Raw genomic sequence first — 20,711 nt, forward strand, 5'->3', positions numbered from 1 at the left:
TATCTTTACTGAATGAATTTATTGGTTTTTGAACTAAAGTTGCTCACAGTTATTTAACAAGGGATACATCAGATTTTTTTGTCCATTTCAAACCATTAAATAATGTCAGTTTGTGTCTGTATATGTGTGTGTGCGCGAGTGTGTGTCTTCAAAGTACAAAATAGGAAGGATAACAAGAGGTATTGCTTTCATTTATTCTTATATCTTGTGTAAGTAATCCCCTTCCTGCTTGTACCACATGGGTTTTGCTGATATAGGTATTTTTAAATTATTATTATTATCTTGTATTGAAATCCCAGCCTTTTGTAGAGGTACAATGTAACAGAAGCATCAAAATCTATACACAGGGGAAGAGAAAAGAGGGAAAAGAAGGACGGGGGTGATGGGAGGGGAGCTCGGAGGAGAAGTAGAGAGAGGGCAGAGGCAGGAAAGACAACGAAAGCAAAAGAGACTAATTTACAGCAATGTCATGCAATTAAAACTGCCCCCCTCTCCTGCACCCTTGCCTCCCCCCCTCCCCAGCCATCACCCCCTGGTGTCTGACATGCACACAGCAATACGAGAGAGAAAAGTTTAAGAATAGGGAAAATAAATAAATAAATAAATAAAGCAAAAAAATTAAAATAAATCCCTCCCATTTGGGGGAATGGGGAAACAGGGCAGAAGTCAAAGGTCTTTGCCCCAGTTGTGTCTTTAAAAATTCTTTTTAATCTTCAAACCTATGTACAAGTAAAACTGGTCCAAGAAGGGGAAAAATGATTAAAAAAACCAACAACGACAACAACAACAAAAAAAGAACTCATCCAACATTATCATTAAAAAAAAAATCTTGCGATACAACATACACCCATAGGAACCCAACGAGCAGCAATCGAAGGTCATAAAAGAGCTGAACACTAATGCTAAGCCTACATTCTTAAAATCTCAGTCAAGAAATACTTCTCACTGTGTTTTGTCTTCCACGTGTAAAACCACATTTTTTTGTTTGTTTAACCTTTGAGCTTGGGCCAGAATAAGTTACACTTGGTCACATAACTCTTGAGGAGGAGGAAAAAAGGTGGCAATTCTTCTTTCTCAAAGTCACAAAATGAACACTTACAAGGTTTCTGTGTCTTTTTTCCCCCTCCTCTGCAAAATAAATAAGAATCAATGTTGCCTCTACACAGTTATTAAACAGAAGATATATCTAACAGCTTATTTTTTTAAATATATATATATGTATATATAAATAACCAAGACCTAATAACTGAAACACAAAAAAAAAAGGTCCCCATCCACCCAATCCCACCCTCCTCCCTTCCAAAAGAAAAAAAACAAAACAAAAACTTTATAAAAATATCTTGCAGTAAATTTTAAAGTTTACAGTAGCTTCGTGATTAAGTCTCCCATTGCCCTGACTCCACCTTGTCTTGCTCTGATGAACCAAGTGCCAGTGATTTTGCACACACACACACATACACACAGAGGAAATAAAACCCAATATAAGTCTCTTTTCTTCCTCCTCTTCATCTTCTTTTTTTTTCTTTTTTTTTTCTTTTTTCCTTTTTTTAAGAAAAAAACCACCCAAGCCAACAAATGAAACTGGTAACTTAAAGAAATAATAATACTGATATCAATGCAGCACTAGCAACACAACAATTGCCTCTAAATGCAGGGTGTGGTGGAGGATCCAGCTGGCTGAAGAAGGTCCCAGCGCGGTGGCACAGTGGCAGGGAGTTGACAGGTGGGGAGGAAGGTGTCGAAGGAGGAGCAGCAGTAGCAGCAGTGGCAACTGTGCCTGGTGATGGGAGAGACAGTCCTTGGCAGAGTCTTGTCCCTCTTCTTTGCTACCAGAAGTTGCCTTTTCCCTAAGTTTTAATGTTTTGTTTGTATGTGTTTATTCATTGAACCCCCTCTCCCTCCTATGTTTACTCCTTTCCCCTTCCAGCAGGTTAAAAAGCAAAATGATACAGTATAAAAAAACCAATTAGTTTGTGTGTGTGTATATATATATGTATGCATGTATATTTATACATAAATATACACACATATATACATGTATATATAAAAAAAGGGGGCAAAAGAAAAGGAAAAGGTGGCGGGGAGAAAAAAAAAAAAAAAAAGATAAGAAAATCCCGTGATGAAGCTCCCCAATATTGTCTTGGTTCAACGCTTAGTTTTGAGTTGCTCCTGGCTGGTTTCTGATGAGAACGCGCTCTGGATTCATGGAACACTGCGCTCCCGCTACACCCGTCTCCTTCCCCACACCCTCCCTCTCCGGGCTGCGTTCACCTGCGCGGACAGAAGTTGCCAAGGGTAAATAATTCACTCCAACAATCTGCAACCTCCTTTGAGCCCAGACTCTGCAATCCCATAACTGAGCAGATCTCTCTTGTGGAGCACCAAAAAAGAAAAAGAGAGGGGAGAAAAAAAACCAGGCGTGCACTGGGGAGGTGACTGGGGAGAAGTGGGGGAGAAGCCCACTTCCTGAAGGGAGAGGGGAGGCTGGGAACCTCAAACAGGACTGGTCCTTGGACAGTCTACATCGGTTGCCTTCCGTCAACAAGTGTCCGCAGAGCACAGAAGGTGAAGCCGTGGCTGACATGTTAACTTTTCGGGATAATTCCTGGTAGCAGAGCGGAAACAAGTGGTGTCGTCAGAAACACAGAGAGAGCATGAACAGAACAAGAAACAAAACAAAAGAAAACAAAACAAACCCAAAAAAAAAACCAAAAAAGAAAAAACCAAAAAATCAGGAAGGAGAAAAAAAGCGAAACATTCAAAAAAAGGGAGGAAAAAAAAAACCAATTGAAAAAAACCACAACCCAAGATCTGGTGAACTGGGTTTGTCATCTGTGCTACCTTTTCTTTTCTTTCTTTTCTTTTCATTCTTTCATTCGTTTGTTTTTGTGTTTGTTTCTGAGATATATATTATATATCATATATAAATATATATATGTATATATATACAGTCATTCCTTCATACAAAATTTGTCTATAGACAGTTTTGTACTGTTGTGGCAAGGTATATACATCCTTCTAGTTTAGAGGCTAGCTTGCTAAGGAATATTCTTTCATTCTTTCTTGCTTTTTCTCTTTCTGTTTTGTTCTGTTTTCTTTTTTTTTTTTTTCTCTAAGTTATTTAATTTTTTATGTGTTTATTTAAGGTTGGTCTTGTAGGCCGACTGATGAGACCATCTTTGCCTTGTCTTTGCCAGCAGGGTACTTATTGTCTCCTCTAGACCCATAGTCATTAGAACCGGAATCGCTCCGCTTGCTGTTTGCGCTATGCTTGGTTGGCGTGCCGGGGGGGTGGCTCACCTGCCCGTTCTTCTCGTCTGAAAAAAGTTGTTTAATTACGTCAAAGAAGTTACTCAATGGGCTGCCTGGGTACACAAAACAGAGGAGACAAAAAAAGAAAGAAAGAAAGAAGGAAAAAAAAAAACAAACGAGAGGGAAAGAGAGAGAAAAAGAGAAGAGAAAGAGAGAGAACAAACAAACAAATGAACAATGGGGTTTTTAACGAGAAGAACATGATGAGGAGATCCAGAGCCACGTGCGTGGGGGTGTGTGGGGGATGAAGACAATGAGCAGGAAGAGGAAGAGTGTTTAGGATGGGACACCTACAGAAATAAAGAACCTGGGAGCATAAAGCACCTAGGGGGAAGGTCCTAGTTTTTTCCTTAGTGGGGAAACACTGCTGTCTCACCTGGCAAGAGGACACAGCACCACGTGACTGAAATAGGTCAGTCCATTACTAGGATTCTCTTGGTCACTCCACATGGAAATGTCAGTGACTGTAATGCTGGACACAGGCAAACCCCATCCTACTCCTGCTGTTACAAACACGGGGTATTTCCATGTGGCTGTCCATTGATGCTTTACTTTGCAGCCTCGCTAAGGTCTCTGTCTACACAGGCATCAGGCTTTCCTTACTTGCATTTTATTTTGTTCTGAGTTTCTCCTTGCCACTCTGTCATGACTAAGCCTGAAGCACCTGAGTGGTCCCAGGGAAATATCATTTGGAAAATGAGCTATGGCTGAGATGGGTGTTGCCATCTGCGTGTGAGGTCTGTGGTTTGCAATCCCAGGCTTCTAAGCACCTTCAGATCCTCCCTAAACAGGTACCTGGAAATGAAGATGCTGAATGTGGAAACAGGCTGTTATACATCTGCCTGTTTCTGGCAGGGTCAAGACCTACTACCTCACTGTCCTGAATTTATGCTCTCTCCACAGCACAGCCTCCACGGCACTGGCATGCATTCCAGTGCAGTTAGGAGCCAGAGAGGGAGGCAGAGCGGGGTGCTACTGGAACAGCCATCTCCTTCAGCCAGCCCCTAGATCAGGCTGCAGTGTTAACAAGGACTGGGCACATGAATACAGCCTTTTGTGCCACCTGGGCCTCCAGGAAGCACAGTTATATGCTCTTAATCTACTTCTGTGTTAGAGGGTGTGCGGAAGGTCACACTTGAGGAAAGGCTCTGGGGGACTACTGAGGGAAAGGGACCAGCTGCTTCTGGAAAGGTAGCCTTTTTTTGGGAATTTCTAGTCCCCTTTCATTTTCTTGGATTGGGGGATTAATCTTTATCAAACATAGGAGGGGTCACACTAAACTCTTTGAACATGGATATTGATGGTGTTTTTTACCTGATGTACACAATGGAAGTGATGCCTGTTCATGATCATTAAAACCCCATGATGGTTTTCTCAATAATGGGACTGTTGGCTCTACAGTTCTATCAAATTAAAATAATTTCTATCTCTAGCTCCTGGAAGGAAATGGGCCCCATGTATCTGCCTTCCAATGTGGTAGAATGCTGTGAAGAGTGGAACCCTTCATCCCCAAGATGGGAACATTCTGCCAGGAGCAAAGGGGCTCCCTCATTGCACAGACTGGTGGACACTGGTGACTTGGTCATAATGCACTTCACTTTAATTCCAAACATAAGCAACCCAGTAACTACAACAGGAAGTACTTTCTGTGCACAGCAATTCAACTGAAGAGCTTCTTGAGTACTTTCTTATTCTCTAATGGAAAATGTGAGACAGACATCATTGTCTTACATAGAGAAAGAGGAAATGCAGAGTATTTGTGCTTTGCAAAACTGAATGTATTACTCTTTTTTGCCTGCCCTATGCTAACCAGGTAGTGGCTGCTTTCCCCTGCTTGTTAACGGGCATTCAGAAAAATCAAATGGCTGGTAAAAACAGTGAAGAATCTTATTAATCTAATTAATTTCTTGACTTCCTGTGCCTGCTACCTTGTGCTTAATGTTCTGCTTGCCCTGGTTCTGTCACTCAATTACACTAAAGCTAAAAGCAATAGGCTGTGAGTTTCTGGAAGGGCATCATTCACCCAACTGACTGAAGCCTTAGTGACGGGCACAAACAACCAACCAGGCAAAGCACATATCTCAATTTCCAACAAAGAGAATGGCTTTCACTAAACTCAGTCACTTTGGGCTCAGGCCTCCCTGAGCTCCACCTGCTCCCTTCCACATGCATGCAAATGCTTGGGAAAGGGGATATCTCTTCCACATCTATGACTTCTACATGAGAGATTTCCCTAAGCCTCCATAAAGCTGTTTTAGGTTCGTGGGCACACACATTGCACAGACTCATTTTTATCTACTCAGACTCATTTATACTTCTTTTAAGTGGATACCATTTTTCAATGAAAAGAGAAAAAGGAAAGCAAACACTCAGCCTTGAATGCAGGAATGTGGGCAGATCTGGTTCTCAGGTGGCTTTGGACCCCTCATCTTCATAAGCAAATGGAGTCAGCAGAGAGAATGAAAAAGAGCACTGAAAAAAATGCTGGAGAGGAAAAGACTGCTGGGTTGGGAGAAAAGAGTAGGGGAATATCTCTAGTTATTCAGCTGAGCAGTTTATTTAACAAGCTTAAAGGGAAAGATGAGGGCAGAGTAAGCAGGGCTCTGCAGGAACTGGGAAAGTTATTTGTTTTCATATAGACAGGAACAGTGACAAAAGTACAACTTGCAAGAATGAAACAATAAAACACTTTAGAAATTATACATCTTGTATTTGCTGAGTCCTGATACAGGACTTCTTAGTCATCCTACTAAAATATGCAGCCCATGTTTCATCCACCCTTTCTCCTCCCCATGCCCTACCGGCTTTCAAGTGCCTGGAGATTTATTGCAGCAAAAGTATTTAACAGTCTACTTTTCTTTGCCTGTATCACTGCTGGATTCCTTACAAGCATCATTTTTTAGTTAAAATTTTAATGGGAGGTAAGAAAATCCTTAGGGATGTTTAGAGAGCTACTGAAAACTAAAATAGGCCATTTCACTAACCCTTTCCTTCCTTTGCCTTTTGTACTTGTAATTAAATAGTAGGTAATAATGCCCTCCTGTCCTGGTAGTCAAGGAAAAACTGATGCTGGGCTGGTGTTCGCACTGCTCTTTGGAGAGACAAGGAGTCCTCACACTTTTACTCTGGAGATACCCAAGAATGGGTCAGCTATGCAGGAAGCATGAAAATGGTGCAGGGCGTTGTTCCTGTTAGTTCTCAGTTCCCTTTGAGGTTATAAATCCAGTAAAACAAGACTTGAAAATGCAGGCGATGATGGATTAGAATAAGTTTTTCAGCAATCTTCCATGCCTAGCGTTCAGTGCAAGCTGTGTCATAGGCTCTTACACCTGTGAGTCCATCAAGGGGCCTCAAAAAGGCTGCCTTTCTCATTTCAGAAAGTGAGATGACATCCCATTTCCTCTGGACAGGGATGAAGGTTTGGCTCAGTGATTCTTCAGAACATCCCTGGTGTTTCATGCACAGACTAAGGTCTTCTTTCCCCTTGAGAGCAAATGTTCATCAGCACAGAGCAAAGAAAGTGTAAAGGGTAGAAAGGGTGAGAAACCGAGAGAAGGATCAGAGGCGGGAGGGGAGGCTCAGAGCATTAGGTTTATGTCTGTTAGGAGGAGATGGATATGTGCAGTTTTGAGTTAGACCAAGGAGCTGTTTGCTGCAAGACAGGGAAAGGGAATGGGTTTGAAAACAAGCACTGAAGCTTATGAAAGGGTCATGTATTGAAGGGGTGCTGAGAGAAATATATTTATGGAGAAGGAACTGGTTTGGGGCACCTGTGTGCAGCACTGTCACAGCCAAATATGAAATATGAATATTTGAATACAAACACTAAAAGGAAGAAACAGGGCTAGAGATAGACAAAAAAAAACATAGAAGGAAGCTGGGCAGGCAGTTTGCACCAACCCTCACAGTCCTCAGTATTTCATCTGCTGTTCTTAGGAAGCCTGTCTGACTCTGACCTAGCCCCAGTGGTGTCACCACTTTGAGAAGCCAAGTGAAAATGGAGCACACAGGTAAGAGAGGAAGGAGAAAATAAGTGAAATCACTCCAGGCACCACAAGTGACACCAGGAAAGGATGCACCCTGCAAAAACCCTGCTCTCATCTTGTAAAGACCTCACAGCCCTCCACAGAACGTAACAGGAGGTGGTGAAGAAGCAGCTTCAGGACAAGCCTGGAGGCTTCAGTTACTGATTAAAGTCTGCTGTTTTGTAACATTTTTAAGACAGTCAGATAAGGACTTGGCCCTCTTTTCACTGCAGCAAATAGCAACATTCCCATTGACTTCACAGAAGCAAACCCTGAGGCACTTCCTTCTCCTGTGAAACCATCTCTCTGAAGTCTATGTACTTTTAATGCACTAATCCTTGTGGTGCTGAGCACAAAAGTTGCACAAAACAAATATGCCATCTGTGGGATTATCCTCTATCTTTTCTTTCTGTATAGCCTGAGATATTTTGGGTTTCTGCATGTGTATCTTGGGCTTTGGGAGAAAGTGAATGGGGAAACATAGGTCTCCAGTGGGAAGAGACATCTTTTCTCAACCTGACTTCTCTTACTTCTTTCCCTTTTGCTTTCAAATCCTTCCTAATTGTCTTTTGCCTGCCTGTGCTACTGAGGTTTTCCTCCTATACTCATCCCTTATTCTTCAGCCCTTGTCTTTTTCATCCCTTGGTTGCTCTGTTTTGATAGCAGCTGTGGTTTCAGTGAACCATGTACCGAAAATCCAACTTTTTTCATGTAAAGCATTACAACACTCCTTAATGGGTGATAATCCATTTCCTTTCAAACCCATTTTGCTACTTTTATAGAGTTCCAGCCCTCTTTGTTAAGACAAGGCTTTTTTTTTTTTTTGGTCTCTTTGCTTGGTTTCTGCTGGCAGAGTACCTTTTGCCTTCAGAAACAAATGACTTTATAGAACTCACTCCAAGAGTATATGCAGTGAAAGGGATGACAAAATAATAAAGTGGCCCATTCCTCTTCATTTAGTTTAGACCATGTAGGAGTCTCCCCCCAGACTGAAAAGGCCCCAGCCTGTACCAGTCCAAATCAGACACCTCACTCAGCTCACTAACTACTGACAAAAAGTCCAGGGAATAACTCCAGTTTTTTGGCAGAAAACCTGAACTGCAGCTGGGAAAGGTTCCAGGAAAACTTTCCAGAGTTCTTAGACTCTGCCAGTAAAAATGCCAACTGAAAATGGTGTCTGCAAAAACAAACTGCAGAACTACTGCAGAACTGAGGAACTACTCAAGCTATCACACAGCACTGGCACAGGTATCCATGCCACCAGCAGGTGGGAACTTTCAATTGCTACTCTTCTGGGCAGACCTGAACAATCAACCTGACATTTAAATGCTCTATAACCCATTCTTGTTCTTATTCCCCTAAACATCCCACTCTCCTCTGCAGGAGGGTGGCCCATATTGGTACCTAGCATCCAGATGGCCATTCTCTGTCTTGCACATTTTTTCTCTCACTCTCATAAACACACAGAGAAGCTGAGATCCAGTTCAGCCTCACCTCATAGTATTACTGAGACAGGTAACTCTGGAATAATGAATTAGGCAACGGGGAACACAGGCAGCAAAGCCCTGAAGGGATGAGGCCCTTTTCCTTGCTGCTGCCTCCTGCGGAGCTAAGGCATGAGTAAGGAATCAGAACCAAACGTGTCTGTTACTGATGAAAAGCTCTGGCCAATCCAGCACCACCACGTAACATTCAAAAAAGGAGGCATGATGATGGAGAGGAAGGAATCATACATTCATTTGGACAGCTGGTGGCACTGAAAGAGCAGGCAAGGATAGTGGTGGGATGAAGAGATGCCAGATTCTGTTATGGAGTCATGCTCTTCTGGCAGATTGGCTGGTAAAGGTCTAAGCCCAGGAATTTTTTGTATCTGCCTGTCCTTTTACACAGATCTGCCTGCACAAGGGTGTGCTGAGAGGGGAAACTGAAGATCCACACCCATAAAGCCACAGCAAATGACAGTACTGCTGCTACTCATTCTCTTAAAGATTCCCTCAGCTTTATTCCTATCTTTTCTGCCTATAAAATGTCAGAAATGTATTGGCACTTAATAATACAATTTTGATCTTTCCTGCCAGATGGATGTTCACATATTATGTTATGGGCTTCAAATTCTTCAACCTGTTCCTAAGGAGACAGATGACCTATGCATGCTGGTGAAATGTTGCTTCCTCATTTCCACTGAATAAATCACTTCAAAAGGTGATTTAATCTTCTGGGAAGGCCATCTCAAACTTAGCTTAGTACAGCAAGCATTTCCATGTAGCTTCCTGGAACACTGGCTATCATAAATAAAGCACTGTGATCTTAATTAAGAGTGAAATATCTGTGGTTTTTGTATTAGGTATTATTACAGAGAAAGAGATCTTGTAATGCACAGTAAAAATCTAACCATAGCTGTCAAAATAGGATCTGACATGAATCAAATAGTTCAGTATATCTGGATAAACGTTTAGTGCCAAGTTGCCTTTTTTGTGGCTACCTTCTTCTACAGTGCAAAAACGTGAGGCATGAATTGGAAAATAAATATCTCCCCAACACAACACTAGACTGAAGAAATACAACTACAGTATGGAGGGAGTCAGCCATTCCTTTGGACAGCAAAGGATACTGGCAGAATGGGCAGGGATAACTGGTAAACATGGCTTGAACTCTTTAGAACCGCTGACTTATCTTACTTGTGATCCACCCATTTTGAATGAATATGTGATCTCTCAGGAGGATCTTCCTCCTTTGGTCTCTCAGCTGGGTCACAACTTGAACTGGAGAGTCAGCCATGCTCAGAAAAACCAGCTGCCAGCAGATTTTTCAGGAATGTTAATAAAAACCCCTTGTTCTGACCACCTCACAGTGTGGCAGTGTTAACAGAGCCTTTCAGCTGGGAGGGCAGCATGTGCTTTTTTCTTCAGGTTTTGACGCCAATATTTCTGCCAACGGTTGCAACTTTTTGGCTGCAAATCACCCACCTCTTCTTCCATCAAACAGCTACTTTTGGAAGTGGGATTACTCTAATTAATGCCAACATGGGTCAGGATCACTTCCAAGAACACCAAGTCCAGGTATTTGCTGCTGTTACTAAACACAAAACCAGACTCTAAATGAGCACTCACAAAGCTACAGGCTGCAATTGCAACCCAAAGGTGATGTAACCAGTCTGAAATTACAAAATGCTTTCTAACTTCTCAAGCAGATTGGAATACTACTGGCATGGGCTTGTGTCTGTATGAATCAAACTGTGATTGCTGGGAGCTACAAAGAGAAGCCTTTACTGCAGTGTGGTTCTCTGTGAGCAGAGGATGCCTAGCCACGGCCAGCAAGATCAGACAGCTCTGAACAGGAAAAATGTCAAGTCCTAAACACTGAAAGCAAAAGATTTGAGAAACATGCGTTGGTGAGATATGAAAGGCAAGTGGATTTGCTGTGCTTCTGATTTAATCATATCATTTTGGTGATAGACACTGGTACCCACAAGGAACCAAAATGCTTCTTGTTTAACTCTGGTGCCAGGAATCCAGGTTTTCAGTTGTAAGCAGCAATACAAGATAAATATTTAAAACTAAACACAAGGCCTTTTTTCCAACCTGCACAGGGTTATGGTCCAAGATTTTGCAGGAGTGTATGGTTGTGCAGTGCGTAACACGACAGCATGATCTGACTGGAGCTGCACCAGTTATCCAAACTAACCATCTCCTCCTCTTATCATCAACCTCTTTCCATGGAAGTGCCACTGATGTAACTGAAGACTTTACTGAGAATCTTCAGACAGGGAGAATAACAAGCAGAGATTGCCTGACTTACAAGTAACATTCATCCTCAGATAGTGACAGTGTGAAGGCTGGGAAGTTTAGAGTCTTCCTGGGTTAATCTCAGAAGCAAAGTGGAGGATAAGGCAGGCTTTTCAGAGCTTCTTGTCAGCAGCCAGCACCTTGGCAGAACACACTTACCAAGGACTCCAAAAAACTGGGAATGGCTGGGAAGGGGAGCTATCAAAGGCTATATACCAGCCCTACCATGAAACCAATCACCTAAAGAAATTCTCAGCTCACTACATGAAAGACTTGATGTCAATAACATTTGTGAAGAGAGACTCTTTCCTTACCAAGGACTATTGAAATGGCACCATGGGCTTCTGTGTGGTGTGCATCAATGGCTCCAGATCCAATGTGTTCAGTATATCATGAATGATACTTGCTTTCTAATTCCCAGCTTTGTGGTTGAGGCTGGAGGGCTTTTCAGTTTATGTATTATCTTGATTTTTATTTTTAATGTAAAGCTCTTCAGAACCTATTAGAACCTTAATTATACAACCTATTCTTCAGTGAGATAGACAAAAATACCAGATTAGATGGTAATAAACAGTTCTCTCAATCCTGCTTCAAAAGAAACAGAATCCAGCTTGTCCTTTTACAGCTGTGCTGATTTTATAAGGCTTAACGACAGCACATAAAGTGGTAAAGCTTATTTGTCACTAAACTGATTTGGCTGAGAATACACACAGGAATAGATCAGCTAAAGTATCATTCCTGTAGATGTTTTTCAGGTTACAGCTGCATTTTATATGTAAATATTTTAATTTTTACAAGGTAAATTTAATCTTATGAACAGACTTCACGGAAACCAATTTAGTCTTTCTGACAACAGCAATGCCCATTCCCCTGCTAAGATAGGTGGAAACATAAAATAAAATATTTCACTCCAGCATGCATTTCAATTTATTATGAGCCACATTCTTTTCTTCTATTGTGAAATACTACAAGTTGGCAGCAATTTTCTAGTTTGCACGGGTAGGGTTGATACAGCAGCAATTGTGTCATTTGGATATTGGCAGCTCCTATGACAAACCTTGGCTGTTCAACATTAACTTTGCTCAATGCCAGTGACTGTATGCAACAGCACTTCTCAGACTGATGACCACTGCTAGCAGAAGATGAGATAACATTTAAAGGACTAAACAAATTTGCTTTGCTGTTAATTACAGCATTCAGTGGTTTATAGTGGGTGAAAACATGTTCCTCATTCCCACCAGAGCTTTCACATGGCTGAGCCAGGCTAAAGAACCTGATTAGCTCTTCCTGCTACAGCGCTAATTCTTTTGGCAAGAATGACCTCCTGTACTCAGTGTCAGAATAGGGAACAACAACGAGGTCAAAACCCCCAGAGAATACAGTCTTCCTACACTATCTGTTATTCTAGATGAACATTGTGTCAACATCACGGGGTGGTTCTCATCTTCAGAACCACAGAGAATGGTTTCCCAAAAATAGGCTAAATGCTCACATCGTTCCCTTTCACTCCCCTGTCTAAACCATGGGTGAGCTCTAGCAGAAGAAACAGCTCCTCACTCACACAGGAGGGTGGAATTCAGCACGGTGCAGTTGCCACTGCTTACACTGTTTGTGAGCTCACCAGCAGGAATGTGATTTAAAGGAAGCAGCTCCATTAAACTCCTATAGGCCACTCTATCTCCTCTCTCTCTGTCTGTGCTGTAGTTGCCACGAAACAGTCTCCCTGCTGGCCTTCACCTTGTCCCCTCTGTCCCTTGTTTGATTGCTGCTGACATGGTGACAGCTGGAGAGCCTGCATGAACTGTAAGTGAGCAGTGATCTCTACCTAGAGAATGCAGGGTGCTGCCTGGTTATCTCTACAGCTCAATTAACTTGCAAGCAATCAACAGAATTGGCATTTCAGTATTTTTGTATGATGTTTTCGAATGTCAGATTCCAGGCAAGAAATGAAGTCTTGAGGAAGAAGAGGAATTTGCTGTCTGATGACTTCAAGAAGCTAAAGGTCTGAAATGAGTCTTCATAAGACCAGAAAAGTCACCTAAGAAATCAAATGAACTCCTATCAGAACAAAGGAAAAACTCCCACCAGCAAAGCTGCAACTTAAGGGAAAGAGATTGCCTGAAACACAGGCCAAATTCTGCCTCAGTCACACATGCATAAACCATAATATTATCTCCACCATGACAACTTCTCTTTATGGCTACAGACTCCAAAACAACTCCAGAACAACTTTCTTCAGTTAATGAAGAGACAGTGTGGCAGCTGCAGGTCCAGCTGGAGAGCAGCACCAGCTCAGTGAACACTTCCCTAACATCTTGTCCTCCCTTTCACATCTGAACTCAACCTTGATACCACGATGGAAATCTGAAGAGAACAGAGTTCTATCATACAGAATCTTTCTGTACAAGACATGAATAGTAAGACAAAAACATCTCTCTTAGTATTTGGGCATTTCCACTGTTGTATTTGGACCAGTGAGTAGAGGCACAACTACCGAAAGAAAGAATACAGTCCATGTGTGCAGGGAGGGGAGAGAAGGCTAGGGACAAGTTAACCAAAATTCACATAAGCCCAAGCAAGCTGAGCTGAAAGTTTTGCAGGAAACTTTTTTCCTTATTCCTAGCAAAATTCCAGATCTTCTGTAGGTTCACTGCTCCTTCAGTTAGAGACACAACATCCTTCCCCAAGCAGAGAGTGGAACTATGACAGTTTACTCCAAGTGTCTGACATATTTTGCTGTGTGTCTTATGTAGAATTTAAAAGTGTCACGCCCCAAGGACATCTGGGGAAGAAGGGGGTGGATGCAAAATGGAGTTAAATAACACAGCATTCCTGTCCCAACAAATAGCAGGAAACCAAGGGAGACAGCAGCTAGCAGGGCAGCATTCAGCTTCACTGCAGAAAAGGGACCAAAGAATCATGAATCAACAGCAGCAAGTAAAGAGGAAACAAAAATCAGGAAAGAAAAAGAAAATCACTGGCCTGGGTTACAGTGAGAGAGGGTATCTCAAGTGTAACACCACACATTTGTGCCATGAAGGGGAAAGCTGTGGAGGAGCCTGTGCACCTGTGCATGGATGGGGAGGAACAGAAAAAGGGATGTGTGCTTGTGTCTTCCAGGTGAGTGAAAGACATAGAGGGTTGTTAGAGGGTGGGGAGTGTCGAAAAGAGCGTGGGGGAGCAGGGATAGGGAAGGGCAGGAGGTGCAACAGGACAGGACGGCGCATTGTTATGTTGCTCAGCAGGGGCTGGGGAAGGTGAAAAGGCACAAGGGAAGGAAGTTCTTACCACATTTGGAAAGTCTGCCAGTCATCAACTCCATACAGTTAGTGGTGTCTGGATCATAGAACGGAAAGAGGAGGGAGGGAGGGAAAAACATAAAAAAAAGTTTCCATACCTCTGTGCATAAAGTAGTAACTTAGCACATTATTACCTGAAGCAGGAAACATATACACATCTTGGTGTTTACACAACCCAGGCCAAATTCTGCCACCAACTCTATGCCAGTGCAAACCTGGCCCTGTGACTGAGAGTGGAGCTGCTTCAGTACTGCTGCCTCCACTCACCCCTTGATCATAGCTGGAGGTATTTATGAGATCTGGGAAATACTCTGCCACCACATGAGCAAACTATAAGCCTTGAGTACAGTTTTTCATCTGGCTAGCTTTGCAAATTAGCCTGCAACAGCCAGGAAATGTTCAACCAGCTCATATATCTACATCAAAAACTTGGAGAGAGGGAAAAAATCTAGCCCTATGCTGTTGGACATGGAGTGAGGCGACTTGTACAGCTCAAAATCGTCTTTTAAACCCCAAAGAATAATGTCAAAGCTTCAATCTAACTCTCTCATTCAAGTGTAATCTCTTACTGCTCTTGATTTCAAGGTATTCACAGGCAATAGAAGCACCTCTGGAAAGGGTGGCAGAATCTGGCCCTAGAACATTACTGTCAACTTTGTGTATAGCTCCCATTGCCACAGACTCTGTACGCTTCTTACTTAGGTGCAACAAGCAGAAGCAGCTCCACATGTCAGCTTTAAAACAGAAAGGCCCAGCCCAGCTGGACTCTTCCATGTGGAACCTGCTGGCAAGCCAGATCTGCTGCTGTCAGCCAGGATTCCCTTGCATTTGGGTTCTAAATCAATGTGTTCCTGGGCAATGTGGAGTACTCGCTGCTGAGCAGGTGGCTATCAGTTAAAGCACTCAGATCAATCTCAGATCTCCTCTTGCCTGGGCTCTTGATGAACACTTGTGTATTCAAGAAATAGGCTTCTTGGAAAAATGCACACGTGTGCTGAAAATCCCTAATTGCCAGGAAGCTCTAACTACTCCCTATCTGCTATAAAATCTGCAGGACAGAGGGGAAGATAATTTCTCAGCATTTCTCTCCTTAAATATTGAGAAAAGTAATTTCATAAGAGGAGGAATATGCTAGGGTGAGCTGAACTCATGCTAGAAGAGCATGGATAGGCATCTCTTCTGATGCAGCCAGGCCTGCGCTGCATAGATCATCTGGGAAAGCATGGAGTAGAGAGGGCAGCTGCTTGGTCCAGTGACACTGGTCAAAGCATCTAAGCAGGGATCACATGCTCTCCACGCCCGAGGCTAAAGGTGGGCTGGCAGAGGTCAGTGGGAGAGGATACCCATGGAAGTTCTCTCAAAAAGGCACAAGATTGAGAGAAAGGGGAAGAAGGATGGAGGTGAAGGAGAAGAGAACATTCAAGATCTAGAACAATAGAGGTGTCAGACAGGCCAGGAGTTTACCTGCCTTTGAAATTCTTTCCCTGGTCTGGCAGGCAAAGAATTTCATATACAATATAATTTCAATACATTTCTCCCTGAAGATGCCTAGCAGGTTTGAGAAGCACCTACAGCTGCTGACTGAGTCAATGACTAGGAGTCACACTCATGGATCTGTATTCCTTTTTTTTTCTTTACTAAGTTGGAGAACTTTGTTGTCTCGTGCCTTTTAGGGGTTCCTGTCCAGCCCCCTCAGAGTCACCTACCCTTTGCTGTAATGCAGAGTGATGCAGATCTACAGTGGTAGATCCCAGAGCAACCACACAACCATAGCTTTGAAAGAACACGTAAGGGCAAAGAAAATCTCAAATATGACCAGAAGACTGTTTCTAACTCCCACCTCCAACACCTGGAGTTTTCCCCTCAGGTGTATCCAGACTGACTGGCCATACAGTAACCATAAATCTGGAAACAAAAAAATGTAGTATTTGGAAAATGTCAGAGCAGGTAAACTTGTGTCTGGTTACTAAGATCCTCCTGAAATTGGTATTTCATTGTAACAAATTAAAAAGTAATCATGTCTCCTGAAGTTAACACTGCCTTTTTTCCTAAGTCATTTGCAGTCAGCACAGCTCCCTTTGGTACTTAAAGCCAGTTGTGTCACAGGTCTACACACATGAGTTGTGTGATTAGAATACAAGCTGACAGACCTACATACAAAAAAGGGATTGTAACACAGGCTTTTTGACAGCTGAATATCTTGGGCTCTGGACCCCATTTGGTTCCCAAAAAAAAAAGTAATTTTGCATGTTATAGAATTAGTTTGGATGGACAAGAAAAATTTTCTGAAATATGAGACCATGGGAAAAAAAATCAAACTAACACTAATAAAACTTTTAATTTGTCTTTCTCAAAACTTTTATGCACAACTATGCTTTGAATTTTCCATATTGTCAGGGCTAATCCCAAGAACTGCAGAGGAATTTATTTTTATTTGTAGTGTCTTTCCAACACCTGATCAGATTGTTTTTCCCCAATTCCTAAGGCAGAGCCAGAGCTCCTACTGCATCACTTGGAAGACACAGTATTAATGTGTCTTCAGCTTCTCTTTTAGAATATTTACTTTAATACTTCTTTCATTTCCATCCTATTGTAACATCTGCTTTAGTAAATACTCTATGTGATAAAGTATTCCATCATTTTAAAGTGGAAATTTTATTTTAACAGGAAGTCTTGAGATTGTAGCCAGTCAGCTTCTCCACATGGATAGTAATCCACAATCCAGTGACTGTGGGAACCAGGTGTTATGAGAAGTGAATAAAGCCAGGGTCCAAAGGCTTTTAACTGTCTGAGCAGCACTGATGGGTCGTGTAACTGGATTTTTAATGCGTCCTGTTCATTTTATACATTAAAACATAGCGGCAGTGTCAGCTCTCAATCCTTCTGATGATAAGGCAATTCCTTATTTTACAGGAATTGCTGGAAGTCACTCACACTTTGGATTTGACCAAGACTCTTTCATAAATGACACCCAGTTCAGCTCACTAACAGATGGCAAATGCTTTGGTTGAAATAAGACCTCCCTCCAAAAGGCCGAACAAGCTCCGAATCCACTAAAAATTACTAGTGCTCTGCTCATCTTTCTTTCCCCATTTTCTTTATTCTTTAATTTCTATCCTACATAGATGTCACAAGGAAGCTGCCTGGTTTGTAATGCTTCTGATATCCCTGAGACCCATCCCAGTCCAGGAAATCTCACCAAACAGCTGCTCCTCTGAGGTCTCCAAACACAAGGCTAGATCCCAGAAAGCACTGAGCAGCTCCTGCCAGATGCTCATAGTCCCCAGTAAACACCTCCACTAAGGGAAGATGATGTCAAGGGAGCCACCAGCTCCTCTGGTCCAAGGCAGTTATCATGCAGATCGAAATTCCCCAGTGTTTTTGTGCTTATTTGAAATTCTCTGTTTTCCTATCAAAACTCTGGAGAGACTGGACTTTTTTCTACATGCTTTATTTCTGGACTGCCAGTAACTATCTCAGTTAATTTCAATGAAGGCTGTTCAGTAATGATACTAAAGCTGTTTAGCAAAAACACAGTGTTCTGCCAATCCAACCATGCATTACAGGACACTTTTTGTAGGTGGAACTATGATAGCAAGATGAAGTAATTACCCTAGACACTACAGGAATGTAAGACATAAAGGGTTACAGAAGATTGCAGGAAACTTGGGACCTGAATGAACCCCAGAGAAAGCTAACATGCAATCCAATTCCAAACTGGCATTTGCAGTCTTTTTTTTTTTTTTTTTTTTTGAGTCTGCAGCTGGAAGTTTACCCTGCAAAGCACTTCATTTGCTCCTTACTCCCTTTTCAATCTTGATAAAATCCTTCACACATTTGGAAACTGTAGGTTTCTTACTTTTGTTTTTTTTGGTGGCAATTTGCCAGCCTACAGCTCTTGTGGGCCTTGAAATACCTGGAACTCACAGATCAATTCACTAGCAAGAATTTGCACTGCCCTGTTTTGAAGATGGATATGGTCTCTAAACACTTGTTTATGCTGATGAAAGACATTTCCAGCAGTAAGAGTGAGATGCTCTGAACTTGGAGATGTCAATAGTTAAAATTCGATATGAAGCAAATAAATATAATAAGGAAACAGAAAACCTTTCACAAAGAAGTTTTAAAGGTTATTTCAGTATTGCTGATTGCCCAGTACATGGGAAAATGGGAAAAAAATTCAAACATGTAGCATCCCACACTTAAAACCAAAGCTCAGAGAAGCAAGAAAATATTAGGGAAATAAAAATTGCTACCCTATGAATGATCACAGATGGCTTTTGCATGGCCCTATTCACCAGCTGCTACTATTACTCTTTCATGCAAAGGCATCAGAGAAAAACACATCATGATTTAATGGAAAGAGTGCTGAGCTGAAACAAAGGAACAAATCTGGGATATTGTCCTCCATGGAGAGATATCTTTTTATCCCAGCAAAGGGCAGTCTGCCCAGGGATTACCTAAGGAGATATTCTGAGTATAAGGGCCCTGGATGGAGCCATTCATGGACAAGAGACAAGGCTGACTGCTCTCACAGACAGTGAGACTCCCTCTTGATCCCAAAGGGACCCTTTCACAGTCTCACTGAGCGTAATGGCTTTTGTGATACCAGTAACAAGCACACATGGACAACTATTCTGGGTCAGATCAAAGGCCAAAACCATCTGAGAGTCAGACTTGACGATCCTTGTGGGTCCCTTTCAGCTCAGAATATTCTGTGATCTGGTGCTCTGTCTCTCTCAGCAGCTCCACAGACACCCAGGAGTGCAAGAGCAGGCCAAGCATACAGAACACTTCTCCTACCACTGCCTCACTCACCACTGTCAGGTTGGAGATTTCCTGAACCTGCTGTAGTTTCTCTATTTAGCAATCCCATAAAGATTTCTCTGCAGGGAGTTATCCAACCTCCCTGCGAGTAAGAAGTACTCAGGGGAAGATGAGCATCTATAAGCTCCTCACATTCAGAACCTGTTTCAGTGAGGAGTTCCACCAGTTCTAGATTACATGAAGACACGTTTTCCAGTGGCTTTCTCGGTACTTGGCTTCCACTATCTTACGCTGGCCTCTAGTTTCTTTCATCAGGAAGAAAAAATGAACAATCAATCCCTATTTACTTGTTCTATGCAAGTCATGAGTCACAGATCTGTTACAGTCTCAGCAGTTACGGCACAGAGCTCCTGAAACACTAGGATACAAAGCTGCTATGTTGCACTAAATTTGTCCATCGAGACAGTGGATTTTAGAAGCATTACATTAACTTATGGAATGGATTTAATTTATTTACACTTTCTTTCAGGTAAGGGAGGGAATCTATTTTCCTGCTTCAGAGTATGCCAGAAGAAATACGCACAGCCAGTCTTAGAAAGGAAAAATGGAAGTGAATGAGGGGGATATATGGAGGAAGGGATGTTATAAGGTGCTCAAGTGTGACACAGAAACACATCTGCCTAAATCAGGTACACAACAGGCTCACACACACACAGAGATGCATGGGCAACATGACATCTACAAACACTGTTGTCAGCTGGAGGAATGAAAAAGAGGAAAATGCATTCTGAAACCCAGGCAGGCCGGCTCAGGGGGCTGGGATGCTGCACAGCAGATCAGAGGTGCAACAGAGAGAATGACTCTCACTGCCACATGTTCATTAGGCCTTGCTGTTCTGCTTTATACTGAAATCATTAAATCTTCCCCTACTACAGGTCTCCCTTTACATGGATGCACCTTTCACAGATTGTTTTCATCATCCCACCTGTAAGAGCATCAGAACTCTGTGAGGCAGGAGAGACAAGACACATAGGATGTGTCTGTGCACAAGGAGCCAGGAAAAGCTCCAGTGCTGAACCAGTGTTGCTGGTCAGGGGACAGTACCATGCTCAGAGCCATGGAGGAAAAGAGTCTAAGTGAAGGTGAGCTCAATCTGTTGCAGCAGTAGACTGCCTACAGAGGGTCCTCAAACCATGAACTTGAACAGGGCCCAACCACCACAATCCCTATGTGGAGCTCAGAGCTGGCAGTATGGGAGGAGAAGAGAAACAGAGAAGACTTTGCTTTGTTTCTAGTGAGAAATGCTGATTAATTCCATGACAATTTCTAGGAAGATTTTGCACATATTTCCAACCAGACACCCAGCTAAGCAAGGTGCTGAATGTGAACACTTCTGTCCTTTATCCTTTTACTTTCCCTTACTCTCACTCGGCTGGGGATGTGAACTACTGGGCCACCCTACTTTGATGCAAAGGTTGCCTCTTTTTTGGTAACAATCCCTTTATTTCCCTTCTCTTCCTTTT

The 20,711-nt window shown here is 42.4% G+C and overlaps 1 protein-coding gene across 11 annotated transcripts in view; it reads right to left on the minus strand.

Annotated features, from left to right (window-relative positions):
* BRSK2 (BR serine/threonine kinase 2) overlaps positions 1-20,711 on the minus strand; it is a 305,276-nt gene continuing 284,565 nt past the window's right edge. For 3 of the 11 annotated variants that reach the window (XM_038138588.1, XM_038138584.1, XM_038138583.1), the window contains 3 exons: positions 14,411-14,458; positions 3,301-3,365; positions 1-2,605 (listed from right to left, as the gene is read on the minus strand). In XM_038138588.1, coding sequence (XP_037994516.1) covers positions 2,153-2,605; positions 3,301-3,365; positions 14,411-14,458 — 566 coding nt within the window. In that variant the 3' untranslated portion in view covers positions 1-2,152. The other 8 variants (XM_038138585.1, XM_038138587.1, XM_038138590.1 and 5 more) reach the window with 8 other exon arrangements.

This window comes from Motacilla alba, chromosome 5, assembly GCF_015832195.1.
Source record: "Motacilla alba alba isolate MOTALB_02 chromosome 5, Motacilla_alba_V1.0_pri, whole genome shotgun sequence".
NCBI classification, from domain to species: Eukaryota; Metazoa; Chordata; class Aves; order Passeriformes; family Motacillidae; genus Motacilla; species Motacilla alba.